Source organism: Triturus cristatus, chromosome 4_1 (assembly GCF_964204655.1).
Source record: "Triturus cristatus chromosome 4_1, aTriCri1.1, whole genome shotgun sequence".
Lineage (NCBI taxonomy): Eukaryota > Metazoa > Chordata > Amphibia > Caudata > Salamandridae > Triturus > Triturus cristatus.
Window position 1 is genome coordinate 465216844 of NC_140585.1, and position 25230 is coordinate 465242073.

Sequence of the window (25230 nt, forward strand, 5' to 3'; positions counted from 1 at the left end):
TTCACATCACCAAAGGAGGTGTGGGACTAGCTGGAGGGGTGGCAGAGGGTGGGGGGCCAGAGAAGGGACCGAAATGGTGGACCCAGACAGCGGAGAGGAAGTATGGATGAACTGCCTGCGAGTCACTCCACTGGTGGAGGGGAGAAGTCGCCGGAGCGTCAATAGTGCCTGGGGACTCGAGGGGCCGGCCAGTGGCTCTCTGACTGTGCAAGTAGTGACCGGGGAGGGAGATTGTTCCTAAGGTTGCTACACATATGTGTCCGACTGAGGCTCTGATTGGTCACAGTTTAGCTGGTCTACGCCTCACTGTGTGGGGCCCTCGTGGGCCATTCGCAAGCTACGGACAAAGGACAGATTGCAACAGGTATGATGTAACATGATACTAGCGGGGACGGGGACCGGCTAAGCCCACGCACTTTCAGCATTCAGGGGGGAGAGAGGCACTCTGCCTAGTTGGAGAGTGGGTAGTTCAGCATCCACAGGCAGGGAGGCAGGGAGGGGCGTGGGGGATGGGAGGAGGGTTGGGTGTTTATTTGTTCCGAGTTATGATGACTTAAATGGTTGCTGTGGTATCTTGCTATATGCAGATTTTCACGCTAGTCTTGGATGCGGAGGATACACGCTAAGAGGAGTTGCTCACACTCAATTGGTACTCCATGACCTGTATTCCTTATCATTGACCTCCTGTATTGTAGATTTCATTATGTTGTGGGATGGGGGTTGATAGGGATCTAGCACTCTCGGTCCTGTCTTGGAACGTCAACAGGATGGGGGATAAAATAAAAAGGGGAATCGTCCAATAATATCTGAAGAGACATTCCCCAGACCTAGTACTGCTACAGGAAACCCACCTGGTGGGGAACAAAAGTAACGCCCTCACTAGATGGGGTTATAAACTCCTAGTCCATGCAGACCACACCACTGGTTCTAGGGGCACGGGTATCCTGATGAAAAAAAGTACACCGCTTATTGTCCATAAGACGTGGGCAGACCCCATGGGGCGATTTGCTGTATTAGAAGCCCAGTGGGACAGGAGAGCGCTTAATGTCATCTCTCTCTATTTGCCACCAGCATTGGGTAAGATGGTCCTGGCTGACCTGGGTAACGTGCTAACCGGACTTCCTGATGGTACCTTAATTATGGGAGGGGACTACAATATGACGATGGATGATACGACTGATAGACACCCACAGCGGCCGGGAGCTAAACAGAACGAACTCATGGAAGAATTCACCACGGCAATGGGGCTCTCCGACGTTGGGCGAGTATTACAGCCGGCAGACCCACAATACACATACTTTTGTAGTGTGCACAAAAGTATTTCCCGTATAGACTATTTTCTAACGTATACGGCCTCAATAGGTAGTTTTAGGCACCCTCAGATTCTACCCAGAGGTATTTCGGACCACTCCCCAGTTGGGATTGAGTTTACACATTGGGAACGACAGGCATGGACCACTATTGTTCTTAATCCGTAGCTGTTGACAATACCTGACATTAAAGAAGAACTATGAGTGCAAATTGGGAACTACTTTAAAAAAAACCTGGGTTCGGTTGACTCTGCACAAACCATATGGGAAACTTTGTCCCTAAAAACGGGGTATATTACAAAGAGGTGCCAAATCTTGGTTCAGATAGAGGAGGAACTCCAAAGGTTGGAGGCAGACCAAGCAAATAACATCTCTAGTGATACGCACCATAGACTGACATTGAAGCAAGAGGAATACAGAATTAAGGCACGAGAACACATGAGGGCCAAACATCGCAACATCCAACAAAGGCTATACGAACTGGGGGACGGGGACAGGGCCGGCAAAACCCTAGCATTGCTGGAGAGACGGGAACAGGGTACGAGATGGGTGCCTAGACTGACGTTACCAAATGGTGTGATACTTAATCATCCCAGAGACATCGCCGAGGCATTCGCAGATCACCTAGAAAGAATATATACTCCCCTTCTACCACATACATGGCTAAAGATTCACGTCAGCTCCTCTTGGATAGTGATGTGTTGACCCTCTCTGAATCGGATAGGGACACGCTGGATGAAGACCTGACCAGTGTGGAGATCCAGAAGGCCATTGGTCAAATTAGGTCCGGAATCTGGTTTTATGCCTGGGAGAAATACGACTCTTAACATACGCCGTCTCCACAATGTACTGGCACGTAGAGAGTTTCTGGAAGAAGACTCAGTTATATTGTCCTTAGATGCCTCCATGGCATTCCATTCCATAGAATGGCCGTATTTATTTGAAGTCCTCACTAGAGCTGGGCTAGGCCCCAAGTTTATAGGCTGGGTGAAACTGTTGTATACCGACATACAGGGGCAAGTTAGAGTAAACAACTATACGTCCCGAGCATTTACGTTGCGAAGGGGCACTATACAGGGATGTCCTTTGTCCCCCCTGATATTCTCCCTTATGCTAGAGCCCTTGGTGGCATGGATACACCGAGACGTGATGGTACAAGGCTTGCGGTGGGCAGAGGATCAGGAGGATCGAATATCTCTGTATGGTGATGACATACTATATCTTGCCTCCCCTTATAAATCCATACACGCTGTTCTGGACATATTTACAAACTTCGGGAAGTACTCGGGTTATTCGATTAACTTGGGCAAGTCAGTGCTATTCGTGCTTCAGGGACAAACTCCCCGTCTCCCCAAAACTTGCAAAATAGAAATAGCTGAAGAAGGATTTAGATATCGGGGAGTCTTTGTTACACCAGATCCGGCTCTCTTCTATAGTCGCAACTTAGCACCCCCGTTGGCTAGACTGCGAGCAGACGTGAAGCACTGGAGGTCACTACCTTTATCTCTGGTGGGCCGAGCCGCTCTCTTCAAAATGCTGGCACTCCCGCGTTTTCTGTATGTCCTTCAGGACAGCCCAAACCGGGTCCCAGACACGTATTTTGCAGCAGTGGAGGGGGAGGTACGTACACTGCTGTGGGATGGCGGGGCCCCTAGGGTGGCGAAAAGTTGGTACGACGGGGGAATAGCGCTGCCAGACCTTAAGTTGTATTATTGGGCCTCACAGCTGGTGGCTGTGAACCATTGGATATACTTCCCACCTACTGACCCGGCCTATGCCCTGGATAGGTACTAGACAGAGTCGCTCGGGCGACCTGGTGGCCCTGTACTCTCACACCAAGAAAAAAAGGTACATCGGTCCAACAATACACACAATACAGATTTACCGCCAGTCGACCGCACGGCTGGGATGGGCTAACACCCTCACCAAGGTGACGCGTCTGTGGTATACTCAACAATTGGGCATGCTAAAAAGGGCTCGATACCTAAATTTGAAGACCTCCAGAGGCACTACAAAATAGCTCCAGGGGAGTTATTCAGATACCTCTAAATACGACATGCCTTACGGGCGGCTTTCTCGAGCTATGAGGACATACCGGACTCATCACCGCTGGAAGACCGCTTGCTAGATGGGCCACTATACTCCAAAGCCATATCTTTAACATATAAGAAACTTAGCAACAATCTACCGGATAGCTTTGGCAAAGTTAAGGAGCAGTGGGAGAGAGACTTGGGAACAATTGATGAGGAGGATTGTCAATCGGCCCTTATTTCACCTAGAGAGGCGGCCATCACATTTTGATTTAGACTGATACAGCTTAGAATCTTCCATCGGTCATATATGACAGGGATGACCCTAGCTAAAATAGGCGCAAGACAGGATGACCTCTGTTTGAAGGGCTGCCGACAGCCGGCTACCTTCTACTATACCCTTTGGAAGTGCCCGGCTGTTCATCACTTTTGGGAGGAAGTCACAAATCACCTACAGATTGCACTAGGAAAGCCGGTAGGCCTGGCACCGCAACAGGGCCTATTGAACATCTGGGCGGCCACAGACCTACCAGAAATCGAACAACAGCTAGTGACGCTGGGATACACGCTGGTGAAGAGGGAACTGGCGAGGGGGTGTGGAAGGGCGGCGTTGCATTCCACATCTCTATGGATGAAAGAATTAGACAGATGCATGAAAGCGGAGAAGGAAGTTTCCATAACAAGGGGGTGACCGAAAAAATGGGACAGGAAATGGTCCAAATGCAATGTTTTTCGAGGCGACATATGTATATCCCCAGTGGTGGAGTTGGAAATATGCAGAACTGTGGACAGAGATGTGACTATTTAATGCAACTGCTTTGCTGATCTTTATATATTGTACCATGATGTGAGTAACCAGCCAATATTGTTTATCGGTACTATCTGTACGATTGTCATTAAGTTTAATAAAAAAACATAAAAAAAAAAAACTGTAGCGTGTTTTAACAGTTAAAAGGTTCATTCAAAACACACACACAGTACTCACCCCTTCCCCCATCCTTGTTAAATTTAGACGGCACTTACCAGCAGGAATAGGACTACGGGGTGGGGGAAGTAGTGAACCCCTGAACAAATAATTCAAAATATTTAAATATTTAGGGGAGAGGACGTGACCTAACTGCTAGTGCGGTCGATTTCAAATCTGGGAAACTGCGTTCGAGTCCCAGCCATGACTCACAACATCCTGTGATTCTGGGCAAATCACGTAATCTCCCCGTGCCTAACAAAAATGAATATGTCCTTGTGTAACGCAACTGGTGCTCATGTAAAATGCTCTGATACCGTCTGGTCAAATTCGTGCTCTATAAAACTCTGAAAAATATGGGTCTCTTCTTTAAGAAGACCTTCTTGTGCCACCATGTGTACCCTTGTACTTGAAAAACAGTTTGAACACAGCAGGAGCTTGTCTCTCCGTGCAGCGAGGTATCCATAAAGTGTCCCCACATTATTGCCTATACTGCTGTCTATGAGGATACTTCACTGCCACACCCTTTTAATCACCCTCCCTCTCAGTGTCTTCATTTTGATTCTCTCCCACCTCCAATCCCCTCTCCCTGTTTATTCTTAAACGTATTTCCCTTCACAGTCCCTAATCTCTCTCAATATATTTCCCCCGTTATTCTGCATAAAGATTTCTGTTTCCAGCCTCTCCCTTTTTCATCGGTTTATCACCATTCCTTTCAACTTTTTTTCTTTCTCCTCTCTTTCCCATTTCAGCTAGTTCTCCCCGCTCCATCCACCCGCCTTCCTTGCTTCTTCCATCTCTTTTCATTTTTTTCTCTGCATTGTGCTCTATCTCGCCTCCTTTCCACTCGCTTTTTTTCTCATTCTCTCTCTCTCTCTGAGATACAGACACAAATGTACATGTGCTTCCTCTCTTTCTCTCTCTATTGCTCGCACAGCTTCTGAGATAGCTCAACATCTCTCTGAAAGGCATACATATACATCAAGTGGTTTCTTTCAAACAGGTGCGAGAATCTCGATCAAATGGGTTACAATCTAGAAACTGCTACACTGTAGATCAGGGTTCTCCGTAGTCGGTCCTGGACGGCCGGATCCATGACAGATTTTTAGCACATCCCCATTTAGATAAATGTAGTTATCTTATAAATCTGGCTTGTACCCGGTCCTCAAGGACCAATTTTGGAGAACCCTGCTGTAGTGCATTTCGTTTGGAAGTATGAATTTTACAGAGTTCACGAGCACATGTGAACTACGTGTTGCACATTATTAAAGCCAGAGACATCAGAGATTCCAAATGGAAAGAGGGAGGAAGTGCTTAAAATGTGCAGATTAGGAGTGCGCCAGACATTTTAGCTTACGAGAAGCTCCGTGATCTGGAAAATGCTATTGGTCTCAAGGTATGTGCACGCATGCGTGCAGGCGTCTGTGCATGCGTCTGTGCATGCGTGTGAGTGTGTAAGAGAGAGACAGTGACTATGTGTGTGTGTCAGTCTTTTATTGGCACCCCTATTACCTCCTTTTTCACCGCTGACTGAGTCAGGAGCTCCTACTGAGGATTGTAGGACCCATCAATGTTGCTGGGGCACGTTATGCTGCTGTCTCAACTCATGTTTGTGAGGAGGTGACAATTACTCCCGCTTATGCTGACTACCTGAATCTTGACTGCTGCCCTAAACCCCATCAGTTAAACATGCATACTGGGAAGCCTCCATATGGAGAGGATGGCTCTTGCCATGGGGGGCACCATATTGGTTGCAAGTTTCTAGACCAGTGTAGCCTCTTCAAGGTGGCAAATGTGGATACCATTTTAGAATCGTACCAATTAAGACATTGTTTAAAAAAAAAAAAACAATTACACCGCAGCATGTTCCTCTCAGACCACCCACACACACTAGCTGCATTTTTTCGTTCACATCCTGGATGATATTTTCAACAGCTAGCTGTTTGAGAAGATGAGAATGTCAATGTCAATGCTGCTTTAAGGAAAACGAGATAAATTAGCTTTACCAATGTTAGGTATTTTGTGAGATATTTACAGTTTGTTTGTAGTGCACACTTACCTTATGCATGTTTCAAATTGCTGTAGAATATGAAGTGCAGCATAGAGATGAAGGTGTGTATAAGTCTGAGGCGTGGATGCATAGATAGAGCAGTTTGATCCCATTTGGCCATCAGCAAATCCAAAGCAGAAGGATAAATAAGCAGAGATGTTACAAAATACGATAACAGACTGGCATGATATCGGTGGAGCCGTTAATTGACTGTGTAATCATGCGGTGCAAGGGGAGTGTCATTGGGAGACAACAAGAGAGTTCTAGTGAAAGGAGGCATTCAAGACGCTGGATCTGTTTGTGGGAGAGATAGAAATTTGGGTGTGAGGCAAGACCAGTCTTGAAGTCTGCTTGATTGGAGTGGGAGAGTGACAGTAACTAAGAGAGAGGTGTTACCCTTATTGATATGAAGATATGTGTGCTGTAGACCATCATACTGAGGAGTTATGTTAATGGTTGGGCTAGTTGCGACATCGGTGGACAGGGAAATAATTAAGAATTTCAAATGGTCAAAGATGGTGGAAATATCGAAGTTGATGTCTTTGAATGAAGCATTATTTTCCCATTATTGTAGAGGCTGATGTATAGCTCATTGCTGTGATGTTGGTAGCTGGTGACAAAGTTGCCTGCTTTATGAGAAATGTTGTCTATTGTCTTTTGGGAATGTGGAAACATTTATAAAAGGTGATAAGTGATGTTTCCTTGTTCTCTGAGTGGTCTGTAAGAAGAAGACCAGATCAGTTCTAATTTCAGGTGAGGTTGAGCTGAAGTATGTTTGTGGGTGAATAGTGTTTAAAGTCAGGGGGCCTGATTCACAAAGGTAAAGTTAAACTTTTGGTCTAATTTTAGACCAAAATTCGAGCTTTATTACTTTTTGGCATTCACAATGGTAGATTATGAGTAGTATCTTTATGTCTGCACTCGGTGCAGAATCTCTGCACTCGGGGTGGAATCTCCACACTCGGGTGGGGATCCGCCCTGAGTGCAGAGATTCTGTCCCAAGTGCAGAGATTTTCCCAGAGTGCAGATGTAAAGATACTGCTCATAACTTACCTTTGTGAATACTGAAAGTCGTAAACGTCGACTTTTGGTCTAAGTTTACCCTTGTGATTCGGGCCCAGAGTTTTGAATGTTTTAGTGGTATCTATGTAAAGCTATAAAGGTAGGAAGTGTCAAAGGTGTTAAAACTACTGCTTGACTAGTGTTTTGGGCTAATTTTGGTTGCAATAGGGAGTGCATAAGAGAACAGAAGCATAGTTGGCTAGTCACTCCTGGGAAGAAATGCTAATTGCCCAGAGAGAAGAAAATCTACATCTGAATAGAAATCACAGAAAATCTAATAACAGAGCAATTTATATAACAGAATATCATCTGGAGCCCTTGTAAACACAATCAACAACTCACAAATCAATGTATCTAGTGATTGAAGCAAAGTGATCACATTATGACTGTTGTAAGGAAAATTGTAATTCCCTATTTTTTTTCAATTGGTTTCAATAGGGATGCATCGAACATTTTGCCAGGTATTGAATTCAGGGGATTGCGCCAGCACCTTAACCTAATCTAAAGACTCGTACATGCTTCTTTGTCCTCATAGCTAAAACATCTGGTTTACACCTCCTCTCTGTGATAGTTTCATTATCGCACTGCAAAGAATTTTTAGGCATTGCAGTGATAAGATGACATTCTAAATAGAATCCTTTGTTAGGATTACATTTTTGCGGTGTTGTATGTCTAAGTTGTAATAGCTTTTGGATTGTACCCTACATAGAGTGTAAGAAATCAAGTTATTGGTTGACGGGGGTGGATCCTCAGTCAAGCAACAACCACAATCCTTGTGAGGGTGAACCACAAAAGTCACTAAATGAATCTGTGCTTAACCCTCTGGTAGCTTGAAACAAATCAGTCAGGCTTAATTTAGAGGCAGATTGTAAAATATTTATGCAGCACTCAAACAGTATTAGAGTGAAAACATAACTCAAGAATCCCAAAAAAATAGAGTACATTTAAATAAGTAAAGTTAGACCGAAACAAAAAGAATTCAGTCAGCAAAGCTGGAGATATGCAATGTTAAAGTTTTGAGTAGGTATCGGGCCTAAATGTACAAAGTGCCACTCGCAGTCATTTGGTCATACTAGACCGGGGAAAGTCACACGTTTAGACTGACCGCAATGGAGTGCAGGCCAGATACAGGGACCAGGTTAGTCCTGCTGAAAAAGTTACCCTCTCATACTCTGTTGCGTAGAGTCCAGAACTTTAGAATTTCTACTTTTCTTGCTAAAGGAGTGCACTCTGATGCGAGCCAAGAGGTGGGAAGGCACCTCTTGGGGATCAGGGACTCACTCTAGCAGAGAACAGCAGGGCTCAGACAGGTCCAGGCAGGTCCAGTTGCAGTAGGTCAGCGGGGCAGTTGCAAGGAGGCCTCTGAATCTTGTTGTGTTCCTATATCTAAGAACAGGGGGTCAGTCAACTCATTGCTGGAGTCACTCAGGTAGCCTGGGATGAAGGGTGCAGATCCAGTCTTCCTTCGCAGAGGACAGGGCAGCCCAGGCCTCAAGCAGCAACAGTACAGCCCTCTGGGAAACAAAACAGTCCCCCTTTTATGTTCACATGTCCAGGAGTGTACTGAAGAGTGTCTCAGGAGTTCCGATATTTATGCCTTTTGTCATCCTTTGAAATGGGAGCCTTTTCTAGGCTAACCCTACATCTGGTTCTGAAAAGTTCTTCTCTTCCCCTTTACCATAAAAAGGGATTTCAAATACCAATTCATTTGAGTCCAAACATCACATTTCTACATGCTCCCAATCAAACTTTAACACCTATTCAATGTAGTAAGGCAACCCAATGTTATCCAGTTTGGGAGATAGGCTTTACAGCAGTGAAAAATGAACAAACTAAACAGAGCAGTAGTAGGGCATTTTTGATCGCACAGGTTTATTTTGCTAGGTTTAAATGGTCATTTAAAACAGCACTACAGGCTGCAATGGCAGGCCTGAGAGATGTTTTAAAGGGCTACTTTAGTGGGTGGCACAATTAGTGCTTCAGGTCCACCAGCAGCATTTAATTTACAGGCTCTGGGTACATGTAGTACGATATACTATGGATTTATAAGTAAATTAGATGTAGGCCAATATTACCATGCTTAAAGGAGTGAGCACAAGCACTTCACCACTGGTCAGCAGTGGTAAAGTGCCCAGAGTTCTAATGCCAAAAAAACCGAATTTTAGAAAACAGGAAGGGAGAAGGCAAAGTGTCTGGGGGAAGATCACATCAAGGATGTCAGGTCTAGCAATCAATAAGCATTTGTAGAAGGCGGCACTGTCACCCCTGGGGGTATCTGGGCACTGGGGTGCAAAGTCTGTGTTGAAAAGTCAGATCTTGAGGAAACAGTGGGAAGAAAAGAGCAAAAAAAGGGAAAACAGAGGGCAGAAAAACAAGCAAGCAGAAAAGGCAAACCAGAGGGCAGAAAAACTAGCAGAGAAGGCAAAACAGAGGGCAGAAACATGAGCAGAAAAGGCAAAACAGAGCAGAAGAGGGCAAAATAGAGGGCAGAAAAACTAGGAGAAAAGGCCAAAAAGAGGGCAGAAAAACTTGCAGAAAAAGGGAAAACAGAGGGCAGAAAAACAAGCAGAAAAGGCAAAACAGAGCAGAAGTGGACCACAGTGTGCAATCAATACTGCTTCTACTGTAGACAACAATAAATGTATGTTTATCTTTTTGAATTTACAGTGGAGTTAAAATGTTATATGAAATTAGAATTTAGGTCTACATACCACCAGCCCGGCCCTACGAAGAAAATTATACTTTCTCATCTATCAGTGAGCGTGTGTGTGTATGTGTGTGAGTTTGTGCATGTGTGTGGGTGTGTGTGTGTGTGTGTATATGTATAACTCAATTCTGATTTAGCAATGGTCAAGTGATTTTATGGTCTGGGCAACACGCCCTCAAGAGTCCAATGGGCTGGAACCATAATTTGAAGATTCAGTCTTTGGCTAGTTCACCTAAATCAAATGTGGCTCTGATCTTTAGTCATGTTTGCCACCTTGTAGTCTTTCTCACATTTCAGACTGGTTTCATGACATTCACAAGACGTTTATTGCAATACCTGGGCTATACCCATCTTTTCTGTATCCTGGGTGTAAATACATTCAGGACTTCAGTCTAAGCATCATTGTAGCCATGTTTGTTGGCAGTATGTGTCAGAAGGATGCAAATCACAAACAGAATTGAATCCTATTTTCTCTTTGTTTACTCCTCAAAATGGCAGCCGCACATTCTTTTTTTAAGGATAAGATTGGAATTGGGTGGTGCTACACAATACCCGTAAATATGGAAAGAAGCCCTCTACATTGAACAATCTGAAGATAACAAATATGAACCTTCAAACATTTGGTACTGCAGGTCATGAGTTAAAGAAGATCTGTTGCTCTAGTTGTAAGATTGTGAACTTAATAGTCATAGTTTGCTACCTATTAAGCCTCTGTGATAGGGTCTGCCTCCTTTAAAGAGGTCACCTTCAGTATTTACATCACTGCAAATGATGAAAAGAGACCTATGGACAATAACTGCCACAAATCACAATGTCTTTGGCACAACTTAAAAGTCCTTCTCACACACCACCATTTGGGGCCATGAGTATGTGGTTCGTGTACTGGCTGTTAGTAAAAATAGTTATTTTCACCAGGCAAAGGTATCATAGTAGGAGCTATAGCTAATTAAAATATGTTAATTAGACTCTATGTGAGAGTGTGTACTTAAAAGGTCAACACTGAGCGGCTCAGCATGGATCACACAATGTAGGATGTCTAAATGGAGCCTATGAGGTGGAGACGGGGGGTAGCTGTTAGAAGGGAATGGCACCTCTGATAAGACTAGGGAAGAGATTTACAAAAAAGTCGCGCAATGCAGCGCAGCCCCCCGCGAGGCTGCGTTGCGTTGTGTGACAGGGAGGGAGCAGGAGAGCGCCATATTTTTAAAGATGTGGAACTCTCCTCCCCTTTCACTGGCTCTGATTTCAGCAGCCGTGCGCCATGCACACACCTTAGCGCTAAGGTGTGTGCATAAGTGTAGCATAGGTTTTGTACAGGAATACAAAATACTATGCTAGACACGAGGGAAAGCTTTTCCCACTTTGTATGTGTACTGCACAGTGCAGCACACATGCAAAATCGGAAAAGGAAGGAGAAATGAAAGCCTTGCTCCTTCCTTGTGCCTGGTTGAAAAGGGCGCAGTTTTCTCATGCTAAACTCAATCTACTGTTTTTAGTAAATTGGGTTTAGCGTGAGAAAGCTTGGGTGGTTGCATGGGAACGCCCATGCACCACCCTTGGCACCCCCCGCAGCGCAAAGTAATACGAAGCAGCCCAACACACTGCTTTACATTACTTTTACGTTATTTCCAGCTCTGGAAAGTTAATTAGGAAAAAAAGGTTTTGCGCCGTTTTACATCGCTTTTCTGACGCAAACGCGGCGCAAAATCTTAGTAAATCTCCCCCTAGTAGATGTCCCAAATGTAGCCTACCAGCTGCAGACACTGTACAAATGTTTGTGTTATGTCCTGTCTTACAAGAATTCACGGATGGGGTGATTAAGTTTATGTCATACAGTTTGGGCCGTCGAGTCTTACTATAAACAAAGGAGATAGTGCTGTGTGTCAAGCCTGATTATAAGGGTGACTTACAGTGCCTAGCCACGATAATGTTAGTCTGCGCCCTGCTATGCATTGCAAGGTCATGGGTCTCCACTGCCCCTCCAAAAGCGGTTGAATGGTGTGCCCTAATCCAACAGATCCATGACTCCAAGTTAGCTCTGGCCAAAGCTAGAGGTCTCTCTTCCCGGATAAAATTTGTTAAGATTTGGATTCATTTCAGCTAGGATTTTTCAAACTTCCACCATGAATAATACTGTAATCCCTCTTTTATTTAATTTTTTTGTAGATTTGCAGACTCTACTTTCTTTATTTGTTCCTCCAGTTCTGGTTTGTGGTTTATCTTTGTCTTATTTTTTATGTTTACGGATGTTTATGCTTAATGCTATGCTCTTGAAGTCTATGATCTTTGTATCTTGAACAAATATGACTTGGAAAAAAAAAAAACATACCTAAAAAGAAGGGAATGGCACTGATGATGACCTACTTGTATTATCAGAAATAGACTAGCTCTAGCACGACTACTATTTTTTGTCAGGTACATCTTTTTGGACCTGCAGACGACTGGGGTGCATAAAAGAGGGGTGCATAAAACCATAGACATAAACCATCAACAGACATACACAGTTACCTAAAGGGTGACAGCTTTCTACCAGGTCATTACGACTATTGCTTTCAGTACTCAGATTGTATGTGAGCATCTAATGCATTCTGGGTGATGCAGTCTTTTATCACTTCAATTGAACTAACACACCTGAAAACAATGATCTGTAGTGCAGGAATGAGGACTGTTCACTATGACTTGAGTGAGCTGATCACCATAGCTATGTGACAATAAAGAGGTTAGGGGGGCAGATGAACCTGCCATTGGCCAGTCTATGACCAGTCTCCTGTTCCAAAAGAAATACAGAGTGCACACTACTTTGCATTTTCATTGGTGTATTTCCATTTACGCGGTGTTCACCTGCTTAAGTTAGGTTTTCAGGGTTATCAAAAACAAGTTGTGTTGCTGCATTTAAGGACTACAGAACCGCGAGTTTCCGTAATAACCCAAATAAGTAATCTAGTAAATACAAATCTGGCAGAGGTGTTCAGCGAACCCTGGAACAATTTTCTGGCACTCTACATTTATTCACATTGTATGTAAAATACACAATTCCCACTTTCAATGATAGATCCAATAAATAGCCTTTTGCTATATGTACCACGAAAACCTAAGTACAAAGCAACTACGAAAATAGGGGCCCTTGAAAATCTCTTTAAGATAGCTCAGTGTGTGTGGTGGTGGTGTGGAGGGGAAGGGGGTAGGGGTTGGGAGGGGAGGGGTGCCCCTGCCACAGAGATTTCTAATCTGAGTCAGAGTTTGAATCTGGATGGGTTTCCTCAATATGCCAGTTTGATAAAAACGACTAAATGTATGCTGCTGCCATTAGTATCACCTGTTGAATTCGCGCTATGAAGCTACATTTGCAGCTAATAACATTCTCATAAATGCATCACAAAGTGCACTGCAACGTGGCCACCTACCTGCAAAGTGTAGGAAAGCACAGATGTACACGACGGATGTCCTTCCCATGCACGTCTCAGCAAACCAGCCCACCAGCACGGGGGTTATGGTGGACGCGCCCACGAAGCAGAGGTTCACCGTCGCGGCCTGGTGGTTGTCGTAGCCCAGTCTGACGGTGCAGAACAGAATCATGTTGCAGACGGTGCCGAAGAAGGTGAACCGCTCGCACAGCTCCACGAGCAGCACGCAGATGCCCACCTGAAGCCTCTGTCTTGGCTGGCTGCTTCCTGAAGGCTCGCGGTGCCAGAACTGTCTTTGATATTTCCTCGATTTTCTCACAGTCTTACAGTTAAAATGTCTTTTCCTGCGATGGTCTATAATGGCCATGCTCTGCCTGCCTGGGCCTGGCGTGTCTGGGTCGGCCAAGCTGTGTTTGTGTGCTCCTCGGCGTTTCTGTAATTAAGAAGGGGTGATACCCTGGCCTCGAATTTCACACGGTGGCACCACAATTTAACTGTGTTCTTCACACAGTGGTGCCGAGACGCCGCTTCTAGTCCAAGGAGCCGAGTCTACGCCAGGACCTCTCTGGAGTAATCGTCACTTTCGAACATCGCGGCTTTCTCTTTCAGCAAGATAGCACATAGAATATTTGCTTCTTGAGAACATTGATTATTGTATACTTCCCTTCGATGCCCGACTTGACTTATTGATGCCATACAAATGCGACGTGACATAAATAGTTCATTCACGCAATGAGCTAGGCCAATTATATAATAAAAGTCTACAATGAACGTTAACATAATTTACTCAAAACTGTGCTTGAATAAGGAAACAAAGGCACACTGGTGAAGGTTAATGCGTTTCGTATGTGATATGCCTTCTAGGAATTACAAAGTATACATTTATGATATTCTATAGTATTGTATTTAATTGTGCTACAATTAATTTACATTTTCACTGGTAGCTCCTAAAAACGAACCACAGTACAGCTTTGGTCTTACGAGAAGGACAATCTCGCACCAGCGTGGCATCCATCTTTCATTAAGGTGCTAAAATCTGAAGATAGGCTCTGGCCGATATTAGATCTCAAACCCTTGAAGCCCACTGGTGGAATATTTACTCCCAAGGTGTGACTGAAGGCTTGCTTTTTGAGGGTGATGGAGAATGCCGGGAATTTTATGCGGTCAAAAGCACTGCCTTTCCGGGAAGTGTATTTTAAATTCAGCAGCGCACTTGCTAAACTCTACAATCCACATATGAAACATCCATCTACTTAAACCCCTGACCCAAATCCATTAGCTGACGTCTAAAATTGGAATTTGCTTCAAGATAAAGATGATACTAGTAGTGGAGTCCACAGGCAACTCAATATCAAAGAACATTATACACAGGTATACTGTAACCCCATTGCTTCCATGAGACACTACTACATTTGGTCTTGACAATAACTGGCTGTGTGAAAAAGAATTTGCTTAATTGAACAAGCCAGGCTAACTATTCCTGCAATCTAATACCCTGCCTAAAGTTGATAAAACACCTCCAAGACTCTATGCCAGCCGATTGTGGCTAGTTGTGAATCTGTTCTCCAAACCTTAGCAGAGAATGCCGTCTATTTTACTCAACCTTTTGTGTCTCTAAGCAAATCATTTGTTCTTGATAGTAATGTCTATGTTGAAGGGTATTCATTTGACATCAGCACAAACCTACTGGTCACAATGGATACAGAGAGACTCTACACTAATATTTCCCAGTCAGAGGTCTTGTCCTTTCTTGAAACTATACTTAAAACTAGAGCTTGTCCCTGCAGAGGCCCCACATACTTTATTATTAAGTGTGCCCTCATAGCTTTCAGGAAAATACCTATTTTTATGTTAAATGGTCTTTTCTATGCACAAACGAACAATGTTTCCTAGGGAGCAATTTTTGCTCCCGATATAGCAGATTTATATGGTTTAGCAGAAAAGTTCATCTCTCATGAAAGTAGCCTATTCAAATGTAACATACGTAAGTGTAGTCATTATGTAGATAATGTATTTTCAAATTGGAGAGGCAGTGATGTTGAACTTAAAACGTTTCATGACCGGATCAATTCAAGAAGTACTAATTAATCTACCACAATAGACGATAATAATCAATCCATTATTTTTTTAGACTTGTCTATTCACGAAGATGATAGCCCATTATGTACTTCGCTGTATACGGAACCGACATCTTGTAATACAATTGTGAAATGTAATAGTAATTTTCCTCAGAAATTAAAAGCCAAATTGCTGTTTGCTTTGTTTTGGGATTTGAGATGCAACTGTACCAACAAATCTTATTATTTCAAAGAAGATGGAATACTAGCTGCCAAACTTAAGGCATGTGGTCACCTGAGCATATTTGTTCAAAGATCATTAAATCGTGCTTAGTATAATGACCACCAATCTCTACTTCAGGTACAAGACCACCAAAAAAGGACTGTAAATGAGTGTGTTTATCCATGTTTGCTACAGAATCCAATAAAACAAAAACGATAACTCTTAAAAATTGGCATTTGGTTTCCTTTCAAACAGCTGCAGAACTTGTTTAACAATTAGTCAGGGCCTATATTGATTTCCCTAATCCCACTCTGGCTCAAAGTTTCGGTTTGAATCTGAATATTGGCCATTTCCGGTGTGGTAACTACCCTACCTGCAATACCACTAGTAGGGCTACATCTTTATCTTGAATGGCTTTACATGGTACTGAACATTTCTATAACTGCATGGCCAGGAATGTCATTTATTGCCTAGTGTCCCTGTGGCCTCTCATATATTGGCAGAACCACTCAGGAGGTCTAAGAAGAATCGTACAACACCCATCCAGACTTAAATGTTGTGTCCAGAAATTCTCTTGGTATAGCATTGCATAAAAAAAGAACTATTTAGCTGGTGAAATTAAATGATGGATCATTGAAGTGATTAAATGCCCTTGCAAGCTTACAGAATGTTGATTACTTGCTTTTACTACACGATAACAGGTGAATTTGGGTGACTAACACTGTGAACATTGCTTTGAATGTATTTATTGATTGGCTTTATTTGGCTGCTAATAAATAATATCTTTATCACTGAGAGTACTTAGTTCAGTTTAGTCACTCTTGTTAACTCTTTGCTCCGTGATACCCCAACACTTGTTTTGATTTGGAACATTTTTCTGCTATATTTGGAATACATTGTGGGTTCCCTGTCTGCCTATCTTCAGTTGTCCATGTATTTGGTGACTGATTTTAAATTAGTATCATTATTAACTCATAATTTTTAGACTCTTGTGGCCTGTTTATTTCATTCCATCCATATGGCTAATACCTTGATATATAACTCAAGTTGGACTCTTGCTGTCCATATTATATATTTGTTTATTGTGAGGATTTTGATGTATTTACCCTGTTTTTAATTTTCCAATGTTAATAATTTCAAGATTTACTGCGGTATTATTTTTAGTCGCTGTTAGAACTGGGGGTCTCTAGTTGGCTGAGGCAGTGGCATTAGTCCAAATAGGGACCCTAGCTTCGAGTCAGGGAAAGGAGGGACACCCTCTTTGATAACCCCTGCTCACCCCCTGGTAGCTTGGCACAAGCAGCCTGGCTTATCTTCAAGGCAATGTGTAAAGTATTTGCAACCACACTCCCAGTGACACAGTGATAACACCACAAACGGACACAACACTGATGTATGAAAATAGCGGTATCTTTATCAAGAAAAAAATGCGGTAAGACCACACGATAAAAATCCAACATATGCATATTCGTAATATTTCACTTTGCCGGTTATTAGGCCAACAAACACTTGTAGGTTCTTGCGGTATTAATGAGCAGTTCACGATGTTCAAATGCAGTCCTAATGCAATGTTATGCAGTTCGTAATGCTGTTCGTATCATCAGACTAATGCAGTTCGTAATGCAAGAAAAATGCAATCCTCAATGCAAGTAAACAGGCCGTTCGTAATGCTAGAATAATGCAATCCTCAATGCAAGTAATCAGGTAGTTCGTAATGCTAGAATAATTCAATCCTCAATGCACGTAATCAAGCAGTTCGTAATGCAAGTATAACGCACTCGTTAATGCAAGTAACAAGGCAGTTCATAATGCGAGAATAATTCAATCCTCAATGCACGTAATCAGGCAGTTCTTCATGTAGTAATATTGCAATCCCTAATGCTAGTAATAAGGCAGTTTGTAATGCAAGAATAACACCAGGCTAATCGACGTGATTAGCGCAGGCACCACTAGGCCCAAACCACAAAAAACAGTCCTGAACTTCCGAGGGCAGCCCCGGTACTGCTGGGCATGTCCGGGCCGCTCGAGAACTCAGCGCATCTAATGTGATGCAGTGGGAGAGAGACAGGAGCACTCCGGTACTCCTCCGGCGCCTCTCCAGGCCACACACGCTTGTGGCTCGCGACCGGAGTCCAAGCCTTACCTGGGGGATGCGCTGCCTCGCTCTCTCTCTCACCGCTCATCGGACGTCCTGCTGGGCGCTTCCGATGTCGACGCAGCTCCGATGCAGGCGATGCGGTAGCTGGACAGGTTACAGAGCTGCCTTCTCCGTTGCTGACGGTCTTAGGCAGATTCCTCTTGCGAACAACGATGACGATTACCTCACAACTTCCGTAGCTTTACGAAATCCTTCAGCAAGTTGCGGCTCGGGCCGGCGTTGGCGGCGGCGGCGATCTTGATCCGCAGCCTCCGTTACGATGACGGTTCGGGCCCCAACAGCTACACAGCAGCGTGGACGATGAATCATGCCGCGGGGGCACTGCAGTCATGGGGCACTTTCCAACCAGCACCACGGACTCCCACATCAGTCTCAGGTTGCACACGCACACGCACAAAGCGTCGCTGAGACTCGGTTGGGTTTCGGATCACACAGTCTCGGGGCAATGCTTACAAAGGTCTCAGGCTGCAAAAAGTACACGCACACAGCGCCGCTGAGACACACTTGGAAACTTTTATGTTCCTGAGTTTCCACAACAGGGAGCCAGCTCTCCTCGGCCCTTGGGGACAAGTTACTTTGGGACACAGCACACAGCAAAGTCCTTTCAAGCAGGGGGACACAGCACACAGCAACGTTCCTTAGCCTCTCCTTAGGAGAGGCTAAGCAAACTGCAAACTGCAGGCCAGCCCCAGAACACACAGCAAGGGTCAGTCCTTTTCTTCAGTCTCTTCAGCTGTTCATCCTTGGCCGAGGTTCCTCTTGATCACAAAGTAGTTTCAATCCTTTTCAGTCTTGATCAGTTCAACGTTCAGGGGTTTCAGCTCTCATAGTTATACCCCTAAATGTCTTTGAAGTCTTTGTTTTTCAGGGGGCACTGACTCCTGTCTAAATCAGCTCTGGGAGTCTCCCTGACAGTGGCATCTTCTTCCTTTGATAGTGGGGTCTGGCTCCTCAATCACTCAGCAGGAGATGGAGCCATTGTTTTATGGCGGCAGCCCAGGCCTCTTCGCCTCCAGGGGCTACTCCTTCCTGCTACACTCCAGATGCAGGTCAACCTGTTGCTGTCTCACCTACCCCGCCCCTGGGTCAAGACACTTCGCTGATCCTATCACATTCAAATCCAGACAGTCAATCCACAACCAGGCAAAGACACACAGAATTGTTAGAACAAGAAAACCAGCTACTTCTAAAAGTGTGGTTTCTAAACACACAATTCAAAAACCACCTTCACAAAAAGATGTGTTAATAAATTGTGAGTTCCGGCACACTAAACTTCACCTCTCCATCTTAAGCCTATGGGAAGATAGGCTGGAAGCATATTACACATTCTTCCCCATTCTGTCCTATGGCCTTGCAACAGTGAAAAAGGAAATGGAGAGTACTTCACTGTTAAGACATGGTACACATCTCAGTACATGTCCTACCTTTCACAGACACTGCACCCTGCCTAGAGGGGTACCTTGGGCCTACCATAGGGGTGTCTGATGTGCATGGAAAGGGAAGGGTAAGGCCTGACAAGTGGGCGCACTTGTCAGGACAACATGGCAGTTAGCAAACTGCACGCAGGCACTGCAGTGGCAAGCCAAGTTCTCTCTTTAGGGCTACTTGCGTGGGTGGCACAATCAGTGCTGCAGGCCCATGAATAGCATTGGTATTACCAGCCCTGGCACACAAAGTGCACTTTACTAGGGACTTTACTAGTAAAACAAATATACCAATTATGGACAACCAATTACCATAACACTTGCACTTTGACACTTATCAGCAGTGGCAAAGTGCCCAAAGCATCTAAGCCAGTAAAACGCAATCCATCACAGCATCAACAATAGAGGAGGTAGAGGCAAAAAGTCAGGGGAAATCACGCCAAGAAATGCCAGGTCTAACAGTCGCACAGGTTGAACCCTCTTTAGGGATTGATTCATATAACATGGTCGTTGTTCCCACGACATGTTCATGTTGCCCCCCCCTGCCGTTTTCTTTGCAGCAGGTTTGAACTACCCCCATCCTATACAGTTATTCATATCTTGTAATTTAAGTAATTTGGGAGATTTTACCCAGTCTTATTCAGATTTGCCCCAGTTTTAATCCCCCAACGAGGCCTGCAGCTTTATTATGCTGTTCATGTGTTTGTAGATACACTTGTTGATCACAACTTATCTCTTTAGTGTATCACATCAAAAGAGAGCACCCTGCACACTTGTTTTGCACCAATATTCACTTCGCTGCTATGTGTCTTGAAACTGTTTTTCATAAACTACTCTGAATAAATGATATTCACCATTTTGTTCTTTGTATCAAAAGTACTGTTGCTAGGGACCAGTGTGTTTTTTGTTATATCCGTTTTTTGTTAATGTATGAACTCAAAAGTGGTAGGTTGTCACAAAGAGTTCCAGTGTTAAAAGGATCTGTTAAGCAGCAAGGGATTCTTATCTCTTGGATTCTGGTGTGCTGATGGGATTAATTTGCTTACTAATTCAGGAATATTATTTTTACGTTACTGATAACCTAATTGAATATCAAAACGGGGGTATTGGACACTAAGGCAGTTGAGGAACTGTTGTTTGGCATAGGAACTAGGGATGAGTGGATTTTTTTTTTCCGCCGGCAGAATTGGAGGAATTTTAGAAATTCTGTGTTACTCTTGTAGCACAGAATTACTAATAAATGTCACCACTTTGCTCGCAGAATAATCAGCACAGTTTGGTTTTTAAACAGGGCTTGAAGAGGGAGCAGTCCCTCTATGTTTAAAAAACACCGTAGATTAAACTTTAATATGCAATGATTTTTAAACATAGAGATACAGCTCCCTCTTCTGACCCTGTTTAAAAACCACTGGCTGCACTGCAGTGCATACCCCTCTGCACCCTTACATACTTAGAGTATGTAAGGTTTACAAACTCTGAGTATGTAAGGGCACTGAGGGGTATGCACAGCAGTGCATATCCCTCTGTGCGCTTATATACTCTGCTATAACCCCTGCAGAGTATCTAAGGGCGCTGAGGGGTATGCACACTGTATACCCTTGTAGCCCTTACATACTCTGTACTGATTACTGAAAAGTATGTAGGGACACAGAGGGGTATGCACAGCGGTGCCAAATACCAAATGTACTTAGAGTGCATACCCCTTGGCGCACAGTTACATACTCTAAAGTAATCACTGCAGAGTATGCAAGGGAGCCGAGGCATATGCACTGCAAGTGCATTTGGTATTTGGCAGCACTATTTCTTAGATCAAATGCATTCTCGCATCGATTTTTGGGCATGAGGGTGCATTTTGCTCTAATAAAATAGCATTGAATGCCCACTCCGCCCCTTGCAGAATCTTATTGAATTTTTATGAAATTTCGCAGAATTCTGCACAATCAAATTACCAGATCCAAAATATGCTATGTGTCATTCTCAGGTAGTAATGATGGATCTGGGTAGGTTAGTAGGATAAAATACATTTATTTTCAAATATCTCAACACAGATACAAGGCAGACTGGGTGCAAATGTTGCTCCCATAGAATTTCTGGAAATCTGATGGTAGAACTCTTGTTCATACCGGAAGTAGATGGTCTGAGTAGTATAATAAAGCCTTTTAATTTTCTTCAGTGCCCATTGTGCTGCTTTCAGAGTCTCCCATCTGGGAAATATTTGTGTGTAGAACCTCAATATTTAAACCTACAAGTAACTGTCGTGTAGGTTAAAAACTCTACTGTTTCAAGATAATTAGGTTATGTGTATTGTCTTTGGTGCATGATGATTCTTGCACTACACATTCCTTTAGAAAGAAGTTGTCAATTTGAATAAAGGCAGAGGAGGTGGCATTCTGATCAATAAGATTGTTAAAGCCTGCAACTACCCTGCAAGATGGTAGTAATTTTGTCATCAAAGATTTCCTACAGCCTGTCTGCAAGCTCCTGAGAGTTAGCAGTTTTATTCCCAACGCAACTTGGGGTGGTGAATTAATGAACAATAGAGAACAGTAGCTTGGCACAGAGCAGTCAAGCTTAACTAGAAGAAAATGTGTAAGGTATATCTGCAGCACTCCAAGCTGTAAACCTATCAAAACACCACACAAAAAGATCCCACACCAGGTTAGAAAAATAGAGTGACATCTAATAAATAAAACAAGATCAAAATGGTAAAATTCCAATCAGTAGAACATGAGTTATGAATTTTTAAAGAATAAACTGTAAAATAACACCTAAAAGCAGAACTAGCCAACCACGGCTATCTAGACGCACTGGACTAGTTGAAAGTCAAAAGATCAAGCCAACCATGATGGAGCATGGGTTGGATACAGTCCCTTGATTCTTGATTAGTCTTGCTGAAGGTTTTCCTGTTCAAGTTTTGGGTCAAGACTCCTACTCATGTTGGAGAGGTTGCAGGGAGCAAGGAGAGTGTCGTAGGTGGTGGTCGGCATGGCATGAGGAGTAGGCCGGGCATTGTGAATGCACGAGCTGGTGCCTCGTGTTCGGGGTCCGTTCTGGTGAGCTGACCATAGTGGTACGATTCCAAGCTTCAAGATGGCAGAAAGGCAGGATTTGCAGTGATTACTCTCTCTTTTCCTGTTCTTCTCAAAAGAGTTTGACGTGGAGTCCTTTTTGCTGATCCCTCCTTCACAGCACCATTTTCACCACAAGGATTACGACCTTTTTTGCGGCAATATACAGGTAAGTCCTTTTTGTGCAATATACCCATGGCATGCTTGTTGTGCATTCGAAACATATACAGTAAAAATGTTAACATAGGCATCAATACATATGGAAAATAATCACCACCGCTGCAAGATCTCCTCAGCCACACCACCGGCACCATGGTAAACTCATAATACGGCGGTCTGAAGGCTGCCAGCGTTGTGGTCTACTGGCGGAGATGGTGTTCTGTCGGTCAGACTGCCAAACTCGTAATCGGGCCTTAAATCTAATTACTATTACCACTGCAATCTAAACCTATTTGGGGATGTGTTGGACACCTATGGAGTTACATTTACTATCCCCACTCCAATCTAAACCATATGGGTGGATATGCAAAAGAAACTTGCTCTACTTATGTTTTTTCTCGCCCAGTTTATTTAACAGGCCTAGGTCGAAATGGCTGCCTCCTACTTGCTGGGGTTTGGGTACTAAAAATCACAAGGAGGCATTAGGATCCTCCAAACTAACCCAGCCCCTCTCTTGGTGTTAGCTTTTAAAACCATTTATCTGTACTGTGGTGTCCCCGGGCTGCCCTCCTCCTCTTCCTTGCCGTATCGGTATTCCTTGAAAAAACTGCCCAGGTTTAATGATTACATGGTTTGTAATAAGATGCATTACCTCTGTACTAAATGAACAAGCTAGATAGCACTTTTAGACGAGGTATTCCTCAGATTTCAATTCAATTGCCACATAGAGCTAACTGTTTAGGGCCACTATTGTATCAAAATATGTTTTTATGAGATGGTTTTAACCTGACTGTTTTATTGATTGGTTTTATCTTTTGATAAATTTTAACTTTTTGTGTCTTTTTTTCCTTTAAATCAATGTATCTCTTCTGTGGTATTGCAAAAACTGAAATAAAGAGTATTTTCTCTTCAATCTAAAACTCTTTAGGGAAGGTGTGGGCACTAAAGGGGTTACATTTACTATTCCCACTCAAATCTAAACCATATTGGGGAAGGTGTTAAATACTAAGGGGCTTATTATGATGTAGGTCGGAGTTGCCTCTGACCGAAACCATCTCGGTCTTGGGACCAACCGACTTCCAGTCGGTGGTCCCGACCGCCTGATTACCATGTGAATGAACACTTTTCAGTCAGATACTCACATTTCTCTATGAGAGCTTGTGTTACGGCCGTAAAACGTCCGTAATACTGGCTCCCATGGAGAAATGGGTGTGTGTGTAAAACCCTGGACCCTGTGGCAGGCTCCCCATGGGGCCTGGCACACAGTGCATGGATTTACCGGGGGCCCCCTAGGTCTCCCTTGGCCACCAACAGTAGGCCACGGATGCAAAGGGGCCCTTCTAGGAGGGGCCACAAAGTCGCTTTCCGACAGCCTTTCCGTGTGTGAAAGGCCAGCACGGAGAGGCTGTTGGAAACCAACATCGTAATCCCGATGGCGGAAACACCGTGCATAGGGGATTACGGTGCGGTTCCGACCAGCCAAAAGTCTCAGAGAGTTGGTCGGAACCGTGTCGGAATGACCAGCCGGTTCTCACTTCGACAGCCGACATCCTAATTCGGTGGTCGGACCGCAAACTGACTTTGTCGGTTGGAAAGGGTCTGATCGCCATCGGAAATCTTCCAACCACCAGTTGGAGGCTTTCCGATCAACATCGTATTCGGCCCCATAATGGGGGGGTCTTTACTATTCCCACTCTAATATAAAACATAATAGGGAAGATGTTGGACACTAATAATTTTAACTTCACAATATGACACTTTATATAACCTGTTATGAAATTAACATATTACAAAGACAATCAATACTGCATATTCTCAAAATATTTGTGTAGGATATAATGTAGTAAATTATTATGTAAAACACTCTAAATTAACTACAACCCTTCATAGATATCTTTTAAATGATGAAAGTACTATTTAAATTACTACGGTAACATTTCTAAAAAACTAAATATTTATTAATGTTCATAAATGTTATTTTTTTTAAAACACAAATTTAACAACTATTTTTAGAAAATGCAAATGATTTTCATATTTTGTAACATTATCAAAAACGTAACTTGCATTCTTTAAAAATCTTTTTTCTTTTTTTAATTGCACAGATTTAAATTTTACTTTTAAATAAAAAGTTTTAATATACAAAAAATTCTAAATATTCTACTTATTAATAAATAAATTCACAAGTTTTAATATTGAATAATATGTATATATTCATATTTTTAGACATGTCATACCTTTTGAATATACCTTAACCTTGAGCCTCACCTTGACGGAGAATTTTGGCTGGTCTGCCCAGATTCATAGGAGCAGGTTGAAGCTTGAGCCCTGAGGGGCTTTAAGGGTCCTAGCATCTGACCAGCATCACCGGTCATCCAAATCTTCAACCTACAAGCTACAGGTGGGGCTTTGTATGGGTGAGAACTATGGGGACATGAAAGGACTACTACATTGGAGGTGGGCAAGAGCCTATTTTTGTGATCTTTAACAAATTTTCCAACTAGAACCCCACTCCTGCTATTGTAATTTGATCTATGCCACAGGTCTTTCGCTCATAAAGCAGCCCTTAGACCTCTGCTCTATTGGAGATGACTTTGGGCTCAGCGGACCTTGTTCT

The 25230-nt window shown here is 43.4% G+C and overlaps 1 protein-coding gene across 1 annotated transcript in view; it reads right to left on the minus strand.

Annotated features, from left to right (window-relative positions):
- Positions 1 to 13917, minus strand: part of SLC15A5 (solute carrier family 15 member 5) — a 374719-nt gene extending 360802 nt beyond the window's left edge. Inside the window, exon 1 of the mRNA XM_085650569.1 lies at positions 13528 to 13917. Within this exon, the coding sequence (XP_085506695.1) occupies positions 13528 to 13894 (367 nt within the window). The 5' untranslated portion in view covers positions 13895 to 13917. The remainder of the gene's footprint in view (positions 1 to 13527) is intronic.
- Positions 13918 to 25230: the final 11313 nt, after the last annotated feature.